General features: G+C 46.3%; 1 protein-coding gene and 1 non-coding gene across 3 annotated transcripts in view; one reads left to right on the top strand and one right to left on the bottom strand.

Moving 5' to 3' along the window:
* AXIN1 (axin 1) overlaps positions 1–16,946 on the bottom strand; it is a 64,239-nt gene extending 47,293 nt beyond the window's left edge. The window contains exon 1 of one of the 2 annotated variants that reach the window (XM_008589371.1): positions 16,061–16,946. In XM_008589371.1, coding sequence (XP_008587593.1) covers positions 16,061–16,938 — 878 coding nt within the window. In that variant the 5' untranslated portion in view covers positions 16,939–16,946. The remainder of the gene's footprint in view (positions 1–16,060) is intronic. The other variant, XM_008589370.1, reaches the window with a different exon arrangement.
* A 393-nt stretch (positions 16,947–17,339) lies between these two features.
* On the top strand, positions 17,340–17,413 carry TRNAV-GAC. The gene has a single exon. It is a non-coding gene; the product is annotated as a tRNA-Val (tRNA).
* The last annotated feature ends 3,220 nt before the right edge of the window (positions 17,414–20,633 follow it).

The raw sequence follows: 20,633 nt of genomic DNA, 5'->3' as shown, positions 1-20,633 counted from the left end.
AAATAAGTCAGCCTTGACATTAAGCTCCTGAGGTAGACTATCTTGTTGTACCAAACCTCCTGCAAAGACAGGTAGAAAGGACAGACAAACAATGTTTTCTTCTGCTTAAAAGTACCAGAAAGCTACCAAGGCAATGAGATCCTGAAGGGTCAAAATATGAGAAAAAGAGAAAAACACAGTAGAAATTCCAGCATTTGGTCCTACTTTTCTCCACAGTCCAGCAGTGACAGAGGGACAAATGATTTGAGACTGCACAGAAGTCTCAGTGGGTGTGCAGAAGGAAGTGGGCCTTGGTGAAGACCTCCAGCTTTCCGTTGGGACCCCACTGAGCTCTATCAGAGGAGAAGGGCTAAGCCTGAAGTAGACCAGCCTTCCCAAAGACTAAAGCCTTGTGTCTGATCAGACCAGTTCCTGACTGGATTACAATGATGTGCCCCCACACTAGAGGCCAGTCAGAAGCAAAATAAACCCTTCCTAAAAGAAAGTGTCATCAGAAACTTCAAATGATCTCTATATTTTTCATATATCATGTATGGTATTCAATAAAACATTGCCCTGTGTACCAGGAGACAGGACCAAATGACTAAAAAACAGGAAAAGAACCAGACAACAGAAACAGAACCACAAGATATTCCAATTTTGAAATTATAGGACATTAAAATAGATGTGATTAGTATGTTCAGTAAATTAAGAAACAAGCTGGGGAGTTTTGACAGAGACCTGGAAATTTTTTAAAAAGAAATCAAACAATGTACACTGTAGAACTGAAAAATATAATAACTTTAGCTAAGAATTTAATAGACTGACCCAACGGTAGATTAGACACAAGTGAAAAGAAATTAATGAAATGCTAGATAGGACTGGAAAATATACATTCTGAAATACAGTGAGAGGAAAAAAGAGCAGAAAATACTGAAAAGGCTTAAGTAAGAAGAAAGGTCTAACATATGAGTAATTTAAACCCCAGAAGGAGAGGAAAGAGAGGGGGGGAGAAAGAGAGAATGGAACCAAAGCAATATTTAAAGAGCTAATAACTCAAAACTTCCCAAAACTGATGAAAGTCATTGAGCCACAGATTCAAAAACCACTTCAAACCCTGTATGGACTGAATTATGTCCTCCCAAAACTCACTGAACCTTGAATTGTGTCTCCCAAGTTTATGTATTAGAATCTTAGTCCCCACTGTGACTGTTAAGAGGGTGGGAAATCCTATTAGGGTAATTGAAAGGTGAAGCCTTAAATAGGTGATTGGATTGTAGGACTATGCCAAAGTGAATGGATTTAAAATGGTGGTCAAGGGCATGGTTCTGAGGGCTTTAAAAGAAGAGGAGAGGGGCCGGCCCGGTGGCGCACTCAGTAGAGTGCAGCACTTGGGAGTGCGGCGGCGCTCCTGCCGAGGGTTCGGATCCCATATAGAGACCGGTCCGCTCACTGGTTGAGCGCGGTGCGGGCACGACACCGAGGGTTGCGATCCCCTTGCCAGTCACGGTATGGGCACGACACTGAGGGTTGCGATCCCGTTGCCGGTCGCGGTACGGGCACGACACTGAGGGTTGCGATCCCGTTGCCGGTCGCGGTACGGGCACGACACTGAGGGTTGCGATCCCGTACCGGTCACGAAAAAAGACAAAAAGGAAAAAAAAAAAAAGAAGAGGAGAGTCTGTCTTTCTCACTCTCTCAGCTTCCACCATCTTACAATGTGAGATCCCTGGGTCACTGTCACCACCATCAGATGGACTTTGGACTTCCCAGCCTTAGAAACTGTAAGCAATAAATTTTGTCTTTCTTTATAATTACTCAGTTCCATGTACTTTGTTATAAGCAACACGAAATATACTAATACAAACCCCGAGCAAGACAAACACATACGATAGTAAAACTTGAATAGTTTTACCAAAGACAAGGAGAAAATCACAGTGGCACACAAGGAAATGACATATCACCTTCAAACATGCAGCAGTGAGACTGACACTTGACTTCTCCCAAGAAACAATGGTAGCCGCCAACAATGAATGGCACTTTTAAAAGATGCTAGAAGAAAACTACCAACCTAAAGTTCTATATCCAGCAAGAGGATTCTTTAAAGATCAAAATGAAATAAGGACAGGTTCAGGCCACCAAAAACTGAAACTTTATAATTAGCAAAGGAAATACTAAAGAGAATCCCACATATAGAAGAGAAATGATCCCAAACAAGAGCTTAGAGAAGCCAGAAGGAAAAAGAAATGGAAAGGTAAGTATTTGAGTAAGTCTAAATGATTAGTGACTGTGCTACGATCAAGTCTCGTGGGGTTTAAAATACACACACAAGTAAAATGACAACTGCAGAAAGAGCAAAGGGAGACAGCTAATCAGTGTTAGCTTAACCTCAAGTCTTTGCATTTTCTGGGAAGCACTAGAACAACCAACTTGTATTATACAATCATCCCTCACTATCCAAGAGCAGTTGGTTCCAGGACCCCCCCCCCCCCCCCCCCAGACACCAAAACCTGCAGATGCTCAAGTCCCTTACATAAACTAGTGTTTATACATAACCTACACGCATCCTCCCATGTACTTTATTTTATTTTTATTTTTTTATTTTTTCTAAAAGATGACCAGTAAGGGGATCTTAACCCTTGACTTAGTGTTGTCAGCACCATGCTCACCCATTGAGCTAACCAGCCATCCCTACATGGGATCCAAACCCATGGCCTTGGTGTTATCAGCCACACTCTCCCAAGTGAGCCACTGGCCAGCCCCATGTACTTTAAGTCATCTCCAGATTACTTACAACACCTAAGACAGTGCCTGCATACCATTTCATTGCTATGGATCCATCACAGTACTTGGAGCAGCAAATTCAAGTTTGTTTTTTAGAACTTTGTGAAATTTTTTCCTCCAAATATTTTTAATCCATGGTTGGTGAATCCACAGATGTGGAGCCCATGGACATGGAGGGCCAACTGTATTATGACTAGGTCAAAACTGCATGTTGTTCAGTGCGATCCCTATCAAAATCCCAGTGGCATTCTTCATAGAAATAGAAAAAAAAATCCTCAACTTCATATGGAACCACAAAAAACCCTGAACAGCCAAAGCAGTCTTGAGAAAGAACCAAGCTGGGCTGGTGCAAAGGTAGTGAGTTATCTCAATGGACTGTTCAGAGTCAATTACAGATAGAACTCCTCATTTCTACTCTTTCCCCTTCTCACTACCACACTTGACTAGTGCTTTTTTTTTTTTTTTTTTTTTTTTTTTTTGCTGGCTGTTACAGGGATCAAACCCTGGACCTTGGTGTTATCAACACCACAAACTAACCAACTGAGCTAGCCAGCCAGCCCTGCACTTGACTAGACTTATAAAAAAATTTTTAAAAAGAGCAAAGCTGGAGGCATCACACTTCCTGATTTCAAAATACACTACAAAGCTGTAGAAATTAAAACAGAATGGTACCGGCATAAAAGCAGACACACAGACCAATGGAAAAGAACAGAACATCCAGAAATAAATCCACACATAAACAGTCAACTGATCTTCAACAAGGGTGCCAAGAATACACAATGTGGAAAGGACAGTCTCTTCAACAAATGGTGGTGAGAAAACTGGATATCCACATGCAAAAGAATGAAACTGAATGCCACACTCAAAAATCAACTCAAAATAGAATAAAGATTCAAATGTAAGAGCTGGAACAGTAAAACTCCGAGAAGAAAACACAGGGGAAAAGCTCCTTGACATTGGTCTGGGCAGTGATTCTTTGGAATATAACACCAAAAGAACAAGCAGCAAGAGCAAAATTAGACAAGTGAGCACACATCAAACTACAAAGCTCTGCACAGTGACACAACCAACAGAGTAAAGAGGCTACCTACAGAACGGGAGGAAGTATGTGCAAACTGCATGTCCAGCACATATCCAAAATGCATAAGGAGTTCATACAGCTCAGTAGCAAAAGAAACATAAAATCTGATTTAAAAATGGGCAAAGGACTTGAATAGACATTTCTCCAAAGAAGACATACAAATGGCCACAGATATAATAATCATCAGGGAAATGTAAATGATAACCAGAATAACATGTCACCTCACACCTGTTGGAACTCCCATGTTCGTTACAGCATTATTGACCACAGCCAAGATGGAAACAACCAAATGCCCATCAACAGATGAATGAAAAAAGGAAATGTGGTCTATATGGGCAATGGAATATTATCCAGCCTTGAAAAAGGAGGAGATCCTTAAGGCTAGCTGTCAGCTCAGTTGGTCACAGCACAGCCTTATAACACCAAGGTCATAGGTACCAGCCAGCCACAAAAAAAAAAAAAAAAAAAAAAAAAAAAAAAAAAAAAGGAAGAAAGAAAGAAAAAGGAGGAAATCCTGCCACATGAGAAACATGGATAAACCTGGAGGGTATTATGCTAGTGAAATAAGCTACACACAGAAAGACAAATACTGAACAATTCCACTTACATGAGGTATCTACAGTAGTCAAACACGAGTCAGAGAGCAGAATGAAGGTTGCCAAGGGATGGAGGGGGAGAAAAATAGACTTGCTGTTCATGGGGATGAAGTTTAAATCTCGCGAGATGAGTAAATTCTAGAGATCTGCTGAACGCAGTACTATATTGTGCACTTAACTATTTTTAAGAAGGTAGATCTCATGTTAAATGTTCTTACCACCACAAAATTAATTACCTTTAAAAGAATTTTTAAAGGATGTATGTTGTCATCTCTAGGGTAACCACTAAAAAGATAACACATAAATGCATAACAAGCCAACAGAGAGGGAAATTTGAATAATAAAAATATGTAACTAATCCTTTCAATTCCCTGCACTGGCCAGCCATCAAAAGCAAAAACAAGGGCCAGCCCTGTGGCGCACTCGGGAGAGTGCAGCACTGGGAGCGCAGCAGCGCTCCCGCCGCGGGTTCGGATCCTATAGGGATGGCCGGCGCACTTGCTGGCTGAGCGCGGTGTGGGTGACACCAAAGCAAGGGTTGCGATCCCCTTACCGGTCACAAAAAAAAAAAAAAAAAGCAAAAACAAAATTTTTTATATAAAATTTAAAAATGTATAATTTATCCAAAAGAAAGCAAGAAAGGAGTAAAAGGTGAGATAAATAGAACTTAAATACTAAGGCAACAGATTTTAATCCAAATATATCAGTAATTACATTAAGTACAAATCAACTAAATACACCAATTAAAAGTCAATAATCTGAGTTTTTACAAAAAGTAACTATATCCAGTTTATAGGAGAAAAAACTTAAATATAAAAGTATTAAAATGTTGAAAATAAAAGACTGGAAAACATATAAATCATGCAAACACGAATAAAAGAAAGGATAGCTATACTAATATCAAAGTTGGATTTTAAAGCAAGAAGAACCATTAGTTATAAAGAGAGATTTCATAATGAAAGGGTTGATCCACAAGTAATATGTAACAACTCTAAATGTCTATGCATGTAATAACAAGGCCTCAAAACACACAAAGCCTCTAAGGTCAAGGGTCCAGGATCCCATACTGGCCAACTACCAAAACAAACAAACAAACAAAAACATATAAAGCAAAACCTGACAGAAACAAAACAAGAAATAGACAAATTCATATTCATAATGGGAGATTTTAAACAATAAATTTGGGCCAAGCCTGTGGCGCACTCAGGAGAGTGCGGCGCTGGGAGCGCAGTGGTGCTCCCACCGTGGGTTCAGATCCTATATAGGAATGGCCGGTGCGCTCACTGGCTGAGCGCGGTGTGGGCGACACCACACCAAGGGTTGCGATCCCCTTACCGGTCACAAAAAAGACAAATAAATAAATAAATAAAATAAACAATAAATTCAGTCTCAACATTCAATAGTTCTTTGGGAAAAAAAAAAGATAGAGTGGCACTACTGAAACATATAAGCCAGAGCTTATTTCTGTACACTTAACTAAAGGAATCAAAATCTCTTACTTTATCTGATTTTTTTTTTTAATTACCAATTTCTTTGGCAAAGAAGGTGAGAAGCTAAAAAAGTAAAACCTTGCTAGGTCGCTACTGCTGTGTCTACAACCCACAATGTAATTAGCAACTTCCTTAATGAAAGGTGAGATCCGGAGATGATGCCAATGCCACCCTTGAGTGCACCGCCATTGGACTCTGCAGATCGTTAAGCATTTTCTAGTAAGAGCAGACCTGCAAGACACGATCTTAAGCAAGACAAGTAAAGCAAAGACAATCCCTTCCCAAAGGGCTTCGAATTGTTTAAGCTAAATGTGGAAATCATTCAAACATGCTTTTACTATCTACCAATCACCACCGCCAAAATTCAGGGTCACCAATAACTTCCACATTGCTAAACTCAACAGTTACCCACCAGTCCCCATCTTACTGCACCTGTTAGTGACCATCCTTGACACACTTTCTTCTTGTGGCTTCTTCTGACACTACCCCACCCCCCACCAGGTCTTCTCCATATCCACGATGTTTCCTTCTCTTCCCCCCAAACTCTCAAAAGTGGAGTGTCACTCGACCTCTTCTTTTTTTACCCACATCCACTGGGATCTCATCCAGGCTCATGGCTCTAAACACCATCGACATACTGACAAGAGACCACAAGAGATGTGGTCATGTCTCTGCAGCCTGGCTCCGAGCTCACCACTCTCCCCAATGCCTGCCTGCCTGCATTCCACCACTTGCCTGTCCCTCTACCTGGAATCACCTTCCTCCAGACACGTGGTTTGCTCTCTCGCTGTTTTCAGGCTTTTGCTCAAATGCAACGAGAACCTCTGTGACCTCTCCTGTTAAAACTGCATGGCCCTTCCCTGCCCTATATTTCTCCATAGTAGCCCTCACCATCTGAAAACTGTTAAAATGTACAACAGAGAGATTTTAGTCTGCTCTGCTCCCTGGTGAATCTCTAGCTCCTGGAAGAGTAGATGGTACAGAGCAGGCACTCAATGAAGGAGTGACTGTATTTCCATCAACTCTCCTTCTAAAAGGGCAGCTGTATCTGGGCCCCACAGCAGACACAGCGTTTCCCACCTTTTCAGACTCGGCTTTTCTTGGACGTGTGTGTGCCATTTTCCTCTAGTCTCCTTTGTTCTCCAAAACACTGTGGTCATAGAATAGTCCACTACCAGGAAAAGGACGAATTTTCCTCTCAGATGAGCAAACGGTCCTCAAGAAGATCCAACCAGAAGGAAAACCCAGAGTCTCACAAGCATGAGAGGCAGCACCCACACCTACCCCAACACACCAACACTCCCGCCATGTCCCGTACAGTAAAGCTGGTACACAGAACAAAGCTGTTCCTGAGAACCACACGTGTGCATACAGGTTTTATTCACTGAGTGATCACTAGGTTACAAAGGTAACCCAAAGCTAACTTTCACTAAAAAAGAAGGAATCTTTTCACAGTGCCGCCACCTCCAAGTCATGCATTCTATGGTTGTCACATCAGTCCTTCCCTAACTATCTATGTTCCCTGATGTCCCTTCCTCCACAGAATTCTTCCCACAGTTGTGACTTTGGTGTTTAAAAGAAGATAAATACAGTGATGCCGCCCTACTGAGGGGTTGATCCACAAGCAATATATAACAACTCTTAGTTTCTATACATATAATACCATGGCCTCAAAACACATAAAGCCACCAAGGTCAAGGGTTCAGATCCCCGTACTAGCCAGCTTCCAAAAACAAACAAACAATCACATAAAGTAAAATCTGACAGAAACAAAACAAGAAATAGACAAATCCACATTCATAATGGGAGATTCTGAACAACAAATTCAGTCTCGACATCCAATAGTTCTTTGAAAGAACAAAGGATATAGCAGCACTATTGTAACATATAAGCCATAGCTTATTTCTGTACACTTGACTAAAAGAAAGCGGATCTCTTCTGAGAGGCAGGGGCATGATGCTGGAAAGAGGAATTGTCTACACAGCATTCAGGGGTGGTTAGACCCCAGGCCCCTGTCCTTTCCACCCCAGCATGCCTATACAACCTGGCCTCACAAACCCCTTGACGGGAGAAACAACCCTGTTAAAAATGAACATGAAAGTCTCCTGATTTAGGGAAAGCAGGTACAGGGGAGACAGGGTGGGGATCAGGACTGAAAACAAAGATGAGGCCAAAGCCTGCACACTGAGCTGTAAGTCCAGACTCCTCCAGCCACTCAGCTCCAGAACCCCCAAAATCAGGAGAATCAGGAGAATCAGGAGAACCAGGAGACTGCAGCATCCTCACAGGGGAAGCAAATCACCCCAAGAAGAGACCTACAGCTGCTGACATCTGTATCAGTGGCAGCCCGAGCACTCCAAGCACGCCAAGGGAAAAGGCCCTCCCACACACAGCACTCACACAGTGTCCTCAGTTTGAATAAGAGGGAACAGCCAAGGATCATCCTTCGGGTAAAATCTCAAGTGAGGAAGACAGAAACCAAAACCCACAGAAGGAATGCAGAGGAGACAAATATTGTACGATGCAGAAAGTAGGACAAAATATCAATTGAGAAATTACCATTAACATCTTCAGAGAGACTTCAAAATGTTGACCCATAAACAAAAAAAAAAAAAAGATTTTTTTTTAAGAGTGTGTATTCAGAAAACAAGGGCAAGAAAAAATGTAATAGATCTGAAAGTACAACAAAAAAGAAACGGAAAATGGGTGAAGGAAAGATTTAAAATGTAAAGGATCACTCCAGATGGTCCAACCTCTAAACAATAGGAGTTCTAAAATGAGAAAACAGTGACGACTGAACAAATTATCAAAGAAATTGCATTAAAAAAATCCCAGAACTGAAGGACAAGTTCCTTCAGCACAATGAAAGAAAAAAGCCCCAGAGTGTCATGAAAAACACTGTTGATAAAGAAAACATGCAAAAAACATCCAGAGAGAGGGAAAAAGTCACACCCACAGAGTATAAACAGAACGGGCCAAGCCTTTCAGCACAACTCCAGCAGACAGCTGGTGGTGCAGCAGTCCCTCCAGATTTCTGAGGGGGATGCCACCCAACCTAATTCTCAACCCAGTGGTCTCTCTATCTCAAGGACCTTCAGCATCAGCACATAAGATCAGCAACACAAGACGCCTGAAGAGGAACCACTTCAACTACATGTGGGAATACGGAAGGCTCTAGGAGATGTGCACCCCGGGAAAAAATACTTTATCAGACAGGTTTTATAGTGTGGAGAAGTACATTTGCAGGCACCTCATACAGCTGACAAAGATTTATGTCAAAAAGTCAAATACCCACCCAAACCAAAAAAACGCAGCAATTACTAACACACACACACGCGCGCGCGCACACACACAGTGTACAAGAGAGGAAGTTCTCGGCCTCACCAGCCCCGCTGCGCAGAGTGAAGTAAGATGGTGGTGGAGGTGAGAGGACGTTGCAGAGGCTCCCAAAGGGGCAGCACGAGCACATCACTCAGACACTCGGTGTCCCTCAAGTCACACGTGGAAGCCCTAGGACCGGTGTGTTTGCAGTGAGAAAGTAATTAAGGTTATGTGAGATCACAAGGGTGGGCCCGGCTCAGCTCTGCTCGCATGCACAGGCACTGCGGAAAGGCCACAGGAGTGCACAGTCTACAAGCCAAGAGCAGGGACCTCAGGATGACACCAATCTTACCAGCGCCTTGGTCTTGGACTTCTAGCCTCCAGAACCTGAGAAATGGATGTCTGTGTTGAACTTTCTCATGGTAACCTGAGCTGACTAGTACAACAGGGTGGAACAGTTGGACGTGGCCACACTGGAAAGGCTGGGGGAAGACACAATTACTAGATGTAGTTATTAGCCTCTTGGGATTCTTTAAAATGTTCCTTATCTGCATGTTTTCCGATAAAAATTATTTCAGAATACTGGTGTACTATTGCAAACAGTAAGATCTAAGATCATATTAAAAGGAAACATTTGGGCCGACCCCGTGCGGCCGTTCAAAAAAAAAAAAAAAAAAAAAAAGGAAACATTTACATCCATCCTTGTTAAAGGGAAAAATATGCTATTGAAAAGCTGCATATAATTCAGTTTTCAGTAAAGCCAGTATCTTTTAATAACATACTTTCTAATCAAAAAAACACGTCGTTATAGGAATTTGGAAAATGTAGAAAAACAGAAGGAAGAAAATAAAAAGCCTATGTACTCAACCATACAGAAAAAATCCCTGTGTGACCAATCCTGCTACTGGGCATTCAAGTTATTCTAATTGTTAGCTATTACAAGCTAGGCTGCAAGCAGCATTCTTTATGATTATTTTAAATATTTGCTCAAGAGAAGACACTGGCCCTACAGACTGAAATGAGTAAAATCCAGAATGAGTCAATACCAAAAAAAATAGGCATTTAAATAACCTCGAAGGGCTCAAGGAACACAGGGCCCAGGACAAGCAGTGGGGACCCTGCTGCTCGGGGGCTAAGGATGGCATCCACCCCGCCACCAAGACGCACAGCACAGGGCTTACCCCAAACAACAGAGCTGAGCCCAGCTGCCACAAGAAGTTCCAATGGGTCACAGCGGAGGCTCGTGGCCCAAGGCTGCAATCGGCGCAGCGCGTGCCCAGCTCTGGCTGGGGTCCCTACAGGAGGAGACAGAAGCTCAGCCCCTCGTGTGCACAGGGCCTGGCTCTCGGGAAGAAGCTCGCCAGTAAATAAGCTGCACTTATTTTGTCTTGGAAAGGGACCAAAGAGACTTACTGAGTTTTTCCTCAGGTCAAATACTTTTTGGAATTGATGGGCTCTGCAAGGACCCAGGGTGCTTACAAAACAGTGCATTCTCACTGACGTGACAAAGGCATGCAGCCCCAGACTGGACGCAGACTGAAGAAAGACATGCTGGGCTGCCATCACCTCCACACCGAACTGCCAGCACCCAGCCAAATCCCACGTTTCTAGTAACTGCAGGGCAAACTGCGTAAGTGAAGTCAGGATTCTAGATTAGCAGGACCAGCGAGCGTGAATGAAATTCCAATCTGTGTGACGTGGCCTGGCGCGCAACCCTGAGGATGGTGGTCACCGGGCAGCTGACCAGCGGGTATGGCTCAGCTCCAAGAAAGGACACGCTGACCCACACTGAGACACACAACAGCCCCAGGCCCTGCTGACATTGGCTGAAGATTAGCACCATGGGCGGCACGGTCCACAGCCCAATCAGCAGTGCATGCACATCGGCCGCCGGCAAGCACTGCCCTCCCCAAGCCCCCCAAAACAGCCGCCAGCACCTCCCGCAGCTCCGGACGGAGGGCAGCCCAGGCGAAGGGACCCCTCTGTTCCAGAATTATTCAGTCTGATAGTTAACGACAGATACTGTCAGGGACTTTGTTGAAACCTGTCAAAGACAATTAAGTTTTACATGACTAAAGAAAGCAGAGAAGAACACTCTCGCAGCCCTACCCCGCTGACAGGTCTATGCACATGCTCATGCAGCCCACCACGGCCGTGCAGAGTGCTGAGAAGCGAGGGCCTCACTGCTGGAGCTGCAGGAGGAAGGGAAGACATCTATAAAAGACCCCTCTGGCGCTATAGGCAGAGACCCAGGTGGGTGGGCAAGGCTGCCGGGGAGTGAGGTGAGGGACGGGTGGTTTGGGCTGACCTGGTGGTGGTGCCACTTCTGAGATACGAAGGATTGGAAGAGGAGCGAGTGTGGGGTGGGGATTCCATCTGCTTCACTCTAAGGAGATATGATGATGAAAATCCGAATGTGTAGTTCACTACTTTATCTCTGCGACCGCCTGTAACCCAGATGTGAATGTTACTAACATCCAGTGGGCCACTAAATCCAGGTAATAATGATGGCAATGAAGAGGCAAAGGAAGAGCTGCCATCTACCACACGTCTGCTGTGCAGGCACCGGGGTCCACGCACCCCCTAGGCATTGTCTCATGGAATCACCACGACCACCTCCTCTGGCATGTCCTTACTTCCCGGTCCCCATTTTACAGAGACACACAAAGAGGTGTAGCAACTTCCCCCATCACACAGCTAACAGGAGGCCGACCCCACAAGACACCTCCTAGTAAGCCATCCCACAAGAGTTCTTAAGTTCAACCAGCAACACACATGTTCTCAGAGTCCACAATAACAGGTCAGGTGGAAAACGTGGGTCTTCCATTCAGTTAGTTCAGGACTAATTTTTCAAGTTTTCCTTGAACATTCACAAACAAAAAACATTTCTTTTTGAATGTGGATCAAATCTGGAAAGTGTATATCCCAGAGAGACTGAGAAAGCCACACACCAGGGCAGAGAGGTCATCTACTCACCAGCCAGCGGCACTGCACAGACGCCTCTTGCTGGCAGGTGCAGTGGGCCCTCGCCCAACCCACTTCACCTACAACCTGCTGGGGAGAAGCATGAGCTTCTAGAAGGGCCAGAGCAAGTCCAGCCACCAAGCTGAGGGAGAACCCCACAGCTGCATACTAAGGCTCTGTTGGAAAATGTCTCCAGTCGCCTAGATCTGGGGTCTGTTTGGATAAAAGAATTCATGAGTTGAACCAGACACACATCTGGAAGACAGCAGGGACGGCAGCAGGGCCACACACTCTCACTCAGCCTCACGCCCCCAAACCAGAGTAACTGCAGTCAGAGCCGCAGGAAAAGAGGCTGCAGATGGACTTTAAAGATGAGCTCCCCCTCATCACAGACGGCCATAAAGAGAAGGTGCCAGAGGTCAAAAGAAACAGGCTGGACACTAACAAGATGAGTCTGTCTGAGACTGTGCCTAACCCCCGCCCTCTTCAAGTGCAGGCAGGGTGGGCCCCCCCTGCTCATGTGCAGCTCCCCCTGCAGCCAGGCTCCCTTCTCTAGAGCCTCCACCTCAACTCCACCCAACTCAGAAACCTCAAATCAGGCTTCCAAATAAGTCTGTGCACACTGTGGGCGCTTCCTCTCCTCACAAGCTCTTCTCTTGAACTTTTAAGCCATCACCAGAAATGCAGTCAATAAACTAACAAATGGTAGGGCAGTGCCTCAGGAAGCCCTGAGACCACCTGTCCTCCAGAGGTTAAGCTCTGTGTTCCAGGAGCCCAAGCCAAGGTGCCATGTTGCTCCTGCTGTGAATGACATCGTGGTCCACTCTGGCCAGGGCCATGTGACCAGCCCTGACTAGGAGCACCTCACTGGGCTGGCCCTAGAAAGACCCTGTCCTCAGGAAATGCTCAGTTAATGAGGAAGGTAAGGACAGTAAGCAGAAATGGGAGCATCTGTGACGCCAGCAGAGGCAGCCGCAGACCTGCAGGGAGCATGAACCCAGCCCTGGATGGCAGCTAGGGGCCATGCCAACCTTCTGAGGGAGCAGAGCCTGAGCCTGCCAGCTAGCGTGTGACAGTCCCTGGGCCCTACTGCCAAACTGCTCAGTAAATAGCTGGAGCCTGCTAATTCACACTAATTAAAATGGTGGATGTGAACCAACCAAAGTCATGTTCAAAGTTCCACTGACAATGGGGAATAAATACCCAAAACGTCTTCACACAGAAGGCAAAGAACGGAGCCAAGGAGGCTTTCTGCGACCCCTCAGCTCAGGGGCCAGAATGGCCACAGGAGAGTAGGACGAATGTGGAGAAACGCCAGGAGTGCCACTGTCTTCTCGGTTTTGATGAAGATCTATCACAAGACTCAAGTCAGCCACGTGAAAAACCACCACACTTGAGCAAACAAACGAGGACCAGCACTCAGGCCTCCTGTTGGGACAAGCACAGCACCCGGCACAGGGGCACAGAAGCTCACTCAGTGACAACAGAGGATACCGCGAACGCGAAGCAGAGCTGTCCACAGAACGGGCAGCCAGGGCTTGGAGTCCTTCGGGGTCGTCCCACCCTAGATGGCCCTCCTGACACAGACCTCCATGCAAATTCAACATCAGACAATTCACCTGCTGTCCAAAGTAAATGCAGACCCAACAAACGAGATCTAAGCTCCAGCTCCTCCTTCTCCTTGCAGATGTTCGCTAGGTCAGCACCCACTCACCCGTGCCCCTTCCCACGAACCCCAGTCTTCTCCCACTGCAGAGCCACCCTGCTGTCTGGGTGGGATACCCCACTTTCCTTCCAGTGTGACCCTAACTGATTTAGGCCCAACAGCACAGCCTCAGGTCCCTGCATAATAATCACTCTGGGATGGGCACAGCACAGAGTGTACCCCCCAACTCAGAGCAAACACAGCACCTTCCTTCAGCACTGGGGAAGTATCTGTCAATAAGCCCAGAGCCTACATTCCTGCGGCAGCCACTTCCAACACAAGGCAGCCAACAGCTGGTCACTGGGAAAGCAAAGCATAAAGAAAGGGGCTGGAGTCCTGATCAAACCATACCCCTTCACTGTCCAGGCCCAGGTGGGCTGGATTTTTTGCTACTTCCAGCTGAGGGCCTCCGAACTGCACACCGTGGCATGCCAATCAGAATGCCAGAGAGAGAACGGATGTGCTGGACTCCATACCCTGTCGGTGCTAGCAAACAATGACCCTGACACCAGAGGTCTTCAAACCACAAAACTACCACAGGCAACCTCGGGTGGGAAAGTACTCGACTGCAGATGGGACCCCTGAACTCCAGGGTCCCTCTGCCACCAGCAGCTCCACAACAGGAAGGTAAAACCAAAATGTGCCAGTCCTGCCAGCTTACATGCAGTGAGACAGGACAAGCTAATATACTTCATGAACCTTACAGCACAGGTTGCTTACTTCAAACAGAGCAAGCCAAAGAGAGGGAAAGCAGAGTTGCTGCTTGTGACCCATAACTGAAAAACGGGCTGGCCAGGTCAGGGGCGGCACGCAGGAGTTTTTAAAATTAAACATCAGAATTGAGCTCAATTTTCTTTCCTTGTAGACCAGCCCTCAAATGAAGTTCCATCTCAAAAATGTTTCTAATCGAATATGAAAACTTTCAGGTTCTGCTTAGAAACTGTCAGTTTCGCAAATTAGTGTTAGCCTTACTTAGGATAATTTTAAGGCTTATCCTGTCCTAAAAAGCTTTTCTAAATAAATAGCAGTTGGCTAAAGACAATAAGCAAAAGGAACTAAAAAATTGACCTCTAACAGTTCACCTCGAACCATATCACCTAAACTAAAAGGAGTTTAAACCTTAAAATGTTTAATCCTATGTTTAGGCAATTTCTCTCACAGTAAGTCTGAAGAACTGATCAGGGTTTTTAGTAACTCCACAGGAGAGTCCCGGCACTTCAGGATGTGTTTTCAGACTCTTGATTAAATCAGCAGGGGTCACATGAATTCCAGACTTCGAAGTCTCAAAGGTGGGAGCCTCCAGCCACCAGCTCCGGGGAGACAAGCGGGAAACACAAGCACTCCAAGAGTGACAGGTGCCAACCCGCAAACCAAGCACATCCCCAGTGACCATGAAGGGATTACGAAAAAAAAGAATAAAGAAACAGGCTGTAAAGCTGTGACAACTTGATGGCACCACTCCACCCCTTCCCAAGCCCATGCGTACACACACACACAGTCACACACACGCACAGTACAGTCTCAGAGCACCCGGGCTGCTGTGGACTGACTCTACACAACGGCACTACCACATTTTGTTGGCAGGAAATAAAATTCCAATCCTGGAACTCCAACCACAGCCACAGGAAGTTTTCAAAGTACTCTGACAATCCACCAGATAGAAACTCCCTCATCACTATTTGTCATCCTCTAGGAAGAGTCTTAGAAGACTGTTATAAAAAGCAATAAATAATCAAGAATGCTCTAAGTATCGATGCATTTAAAGGTCCACTCCTCCCTTTATCATGCCCAAAGGATGATGTTTGCCAGGGAAATCCATCTTCTCTGCAAGAGGATACAAATTTTACTGGTAAAGGGTAAAGTTTAAATGTCATTATGACTTCTAAGAACTCCAATGCTCCTAATGACTTACAAAGCCATCTATATTAGTCCGTTCTTGATCAAAATATTCTCAACATCACGAACACAAAAAATACCTAATGACATATGAGAAGGTGTCATGAATAAGAGATTAGACTATAGTTTAACCACAACAGCATGGGGTCAACAGACAAGACCACTCACTACCAACACCTCTCCCTCGCACACTCTCCAGATCTCGGAGGTGAGTGCAGAAATGGACACCTCGTGCAGGACTCACCTGAACTCTCTGCCTTCGCTGTACCGTCTGCTGCAGGAGGCCCTCGGGGCGGCGGTCTCCAGAAGCAGTTTCTGCGTGAGCCTGCTGGGGGGGGCAGTGTCTCTGCCATCGTCCTCATCTGCGTCTTGGCCACACTTCCACTCCTCATCTTCGTTCAGAGTGGGCAGGTATCCAGATATGCCCTTCCCTGTCCCTGACCCAGAGCTCTGGTCACTACAGACCTTCGGGCTCTCGGAGCCAGTCCTCGTATATTCCAAATAAATATCAGACTTGAGGAAGGAGGGGTAGGTGTTCTCCTCCATGGTGGACTGGATTTCTGTCTGGGCCTGGTCGAACATGGCGGGATCGATCTGCTGCTTCATGATGCAGTCCTTTATGAAGCTCTTGGTGGCTGGCTTGGTTTGCCTGGACACAATGCCGTTGTTATCAAGGATGTACTTTCGGTAGATGGCTCTCGCCAGCTTCAGCCTCTTCTCCTCGTTCGAGTCACAGGGCTCTAGCTTCCTAAAGCCACTGCAGGCAAACCAAAAGTCTAGCAGGTCGGCACAACCCTCCTGCTTCAGGAAAGTCCTGAACAAGCTGATCCCATCTTGATCGTCCAGTAAGGAGTGCAGTGACTCGGCCCACTTCAAGTACGGTGGGGTGGGTGAGGCGCTGCCCTCAGGCTCATACCCCAGGTCCAGATCTGAGCGCCTTGGAGTGGCTGTCGAGGTCTCACCTTTGATGCTGGCAACTTTCCCAGAGCAGAAACTGTGGCTGACGGGCCTCGGGTCTGTGGACACCAGTTCTCCCTCCTCGCCAGGCACTGGGGGTCGGGGGGCATCTTCGGTGAAACTTGCTCCAAGGTCCAAGGGGAAACCCTGCTCTTGGACATTCATTTTGGGACTCTGTGCGTCAATGAACAATGAGCGCTGCACCCTAATACATCAGTACTTACAGCTCCAAAGTGAATCAATCTGTCCTGTTGAAACCATTAAGAGGACAAGGATTAGGAAAGGTGGGTCCATGGAAACACGACCACAGAGGTTCTCTCAAGACAAGACTCGCCATGACGCCCTCCCACTCTCACTCAGCCAGGAATTCAGCTTAAATTTTTAGTCGAGATATGTTTTGGCCACAAGGTTTGCTCCACATTAAAACAATTTCTGGAAACTTTTATAACTACGGGAATGCCTCTCACGCTAAGAAGTGAATGCCCAGAACACAGAGAACACCACAGAGAGACTGGCAGCCTGCAGACCTCCCATCTTTGTCTAAAGAGCTGAGTGACCAGGGGGCTGGCCAGTTAGCTCAGCTGGTTAGAGCTTGGTGCTGACAACACCAAGGTCCAGGGTTCGATCCCTGTTCTGGCCAGCCACCAAAAAAAAAGAAAGTCCCAGCAGCACTGAGTGACCAGGAAGGTAGGAAGGCTGGAAGAAGGAAAGGTGATTCTAGTCCTGACCACTTGTATAAACCTGGGTGAGAGTTGGTCCCTCACACGTAAGACGAGGATAATCACTCCATCTGCCCCAGCGATAAGCAGAGAAAGGAAAGAAGGCACATTACAGACTCTAGGGCAGGTGGGCATCTTCTGAGTCCGCATTCTCCAGGCCCGTGGCCGTGGTGTTTTCTGCTTGCATCACGCCAGGAGTAAACACACAGCAAGGTGTTCCTCCAACTCTCAACACATACACCTATAAGAGCAGTTCATCATAGATCACCTTCAGCAGCATCGACCAAGCGATCAAAGGACACAACCCATATGTGTTCTGACATCGTCAATGCAGACGATCTTAAAAACACTTCTGTCCAAAAACTTTACGTGACTGTTAAAACCTCTCTTACAAGGAAAGTGTCCTTCGGATAGCAAGTGGTAATTGGGTACTTTAAGGAAAAGAGAAGGTATAGAAAAAATGAAATCCAAATGCGATTATATTTTTTAGCTAAGGAAGCATATAGTATCCACAAGTTGAAAACCAAACCACCCATCATTTTAGAGGCTGGAGGATTTACTGATCTTGCTGCTGCTGCTGCTACTAAAGCACGCACGGGATGTGCAGAAGAGAAGCCCTGGGTCAGGGCACAGACAGAGCCCTCTGCCATGGTCTCTGGTCCTTTCCACCACATCCACAGGAGCCCATGAGCCCACAAGCTCTAGCTATGCCTCTCAACCAAAGGGCTAGCCAAAGCGGTGACTGGCACAGCCTACCATGATGTAAATGGTCCCAGCTAAAGGTGGGCCAAGAGAGGGCTCTACAGAAGCATGGCGGGTTCAAACACCTGGAGCACCCAACAAGCCAGTGAGTGCAGAATGAAACCCTACAGCCTGGAACCTACAGCCACCGCTCCACACGGCTCGCCCCTGGCCTACGTGTGACTGGTCCCCACATTCTCACAACACACACACTTCATGTCAACAACTGCTGATGGCTAGAAGAAGCATCCATACACGGAGGATGGGTCACATTAGATGTCCCAAATGACATTTCTGCAGCTAATGACTTTCTATGAAAACTACTGGGTAGGCTGTCATCTCAGCCTCAGCAGGAATAGCCTGTATCTGAAGGTCAAGGCCCCCCGGGCTGTGGCATCCCACTGTTCAGAGACCACTCAACTGAGTCACTGTCTTCGAGCCCCATCTGCATGGGGTAAGCACCTGGGGTGTCTGCAGCTCCACACCAGCTCACAGTTGTCGAATGTCCTCTTGTCCAGGACACCATCACAGGCAAGACGGCCTGCACCCTGACCACCTGAGCCTTCCCTTATAGTTACTCTGCAGTTCACTAGCCTTGACAAAGAACCAAGTTACTGGAAACTGAAAAGTAACAAACCAGACAGTGTGTTCAAATGGAGGCTAATTACAAGTCACCTTCACTTTCTAATAAGGTGCTTATGTCTTCCATGTAAATTATTTGTAGCAGCAGGACCACAGCACCTAGTACAAGGTCTTGCAACAAACAGACACCAATAAATACTTAATTCATTGACATAAAGGAGAAAGACACTTGTCACAGATGCAAAACATGAGCTCTTTACAAATGCTGAGCTACTGAGCTATAGAAACAGCAGCAAATTCAAGATCTAGCCCTTGATTACGAAACTGCAGTTATCTATTAATGCTAACATTCTAATTCATGTGTGAACCAAGTCCACCCTGATCATTTTACACTATTTTTCAGAGCCCAGAAGAAAATTTTCTTATAATTCACATCTATTTTTGCCTGTCAACAGACAGAGGAACTCTGGTGTCCCTGGAAGCACATGAAGACCTCTACAAATTACTGACGTCGTTGAAACACACTACAATTCCAGAAATCTCTGGGCTCCCACAGGGACGCACACCAAGCGTTTAGTATACACACAGGTACACATCACATATAAATCAATTATATTAATTCAGGTTAGTCAAATGCCCACGAGCACTGAATCTTGCCCACAGCCTGTAACCACCATCAATAAATGATTCCATAAAAGGAATCTACAAGTCTGATACTGCATTTAAAATCCCCTTAAGTCACTGTCAAGGCACATGCCCTGGGTACCATGGCAGCAAGGTCGATGCCATATACATATATGTATACATTTATTTTACTCAATATAACTTTTAATTTCTGTGGAGTGGGGAAGTACCAGAACATGACTCTGACATTTTCCCAAGTGTCCAATGATCCAACTCTTGAAGGGTTAGGGTTACTATTTTACACATAATCCACTTCCCCATCACCTAAATTCTCGATGATCAATGTAACCCAAAAAAGTCCACTTAGCTTTCCTGAAACTAGAAATCTAAGACAAGTCAACACTTGCTGAAAATAAAACAAAAACACTGTGATTTACATGCTATCCCATCCTTGTCCCTGAGTGGAAGTTCTTAAAACTGCAACCAAGCTACTGCTGACTCCCTTGGGTAGTCAGGTTTAGACTGTATGTTTCTCCAACGCAGGGCCTGTGGATATGCAAGCAAACCTGAGATCCTTCCTGAAGAAGCGGAGAACACCAGTGTGGCAAAAAGGAGGTGCCAATACGCACAGTAAGAATCCTTTATGAATTATCTTAGAGATGTGCTGAGAAATCCTTACGGTCTTGAGTGCCCAGCTAAAAGTATCACTGCCCTGGCTGTGCAGCTCTGGGGGGGCTGAATTCCAAAGTGTGGGGGTGGGGGCAGAATTTAAGACCCACATCCAGGAGAGAGACCTGAGCTGTGAAATCTGAAAGGCCCTAACCTCAAGGAGTAGGACGCCAGGGCACCCAGGCACTCAGACACGCCAGCCGGCCGCAGCCTGGACCCGCACCTCCGCCTAAGAGAGCGAGCGAGCCTTCCCGGTTCAGACTCACTCACGCTGGCTTTTCCTGAGGGGAGGGTGGGGAAGGGCGCTCCAGTCCTGCCTGTCCCCGGGACCCCCGCACACACCCGCCCAGCAGCTGCTGTGCACCCCACCCGCGCCCCCAAACACGCCCGAGGCCCCCTACAGCGCACCCAGTGCGAGCAGCGCGTCCGGCTGCAGCCCCCGCCGGACCCGGAGGCACCCAACCAGCCCCTCTCGGAATCCCCCAGCCCCGTCCGGCCCGTGCACGCCGCGTCCCCTCCCGGCAC

The sequence above is a fragment of the Galeopterus variegatus genome, unplaced genomic scaffold (genome assembly GCF_000696425.1).
Source record: "Galeopterus variegatus unplaced genomic scaffold, G_variegatus-3.0.2 Scaffold5407, whole genome shotgun sequence".
Classification (NCBI taxonomy): domain Eukaryota; kingdom Metazoa; phylum Chordata; class Mammalia; order Dermoptera; family Cynocephalidae; genus Galeopterus; species Galeopterus variegatus.
The sequence above is the reverse complement of the archived record's forward strand: the minus strand, read 5'-3'. Positions and strand labels throughout refer to the sequence as shown.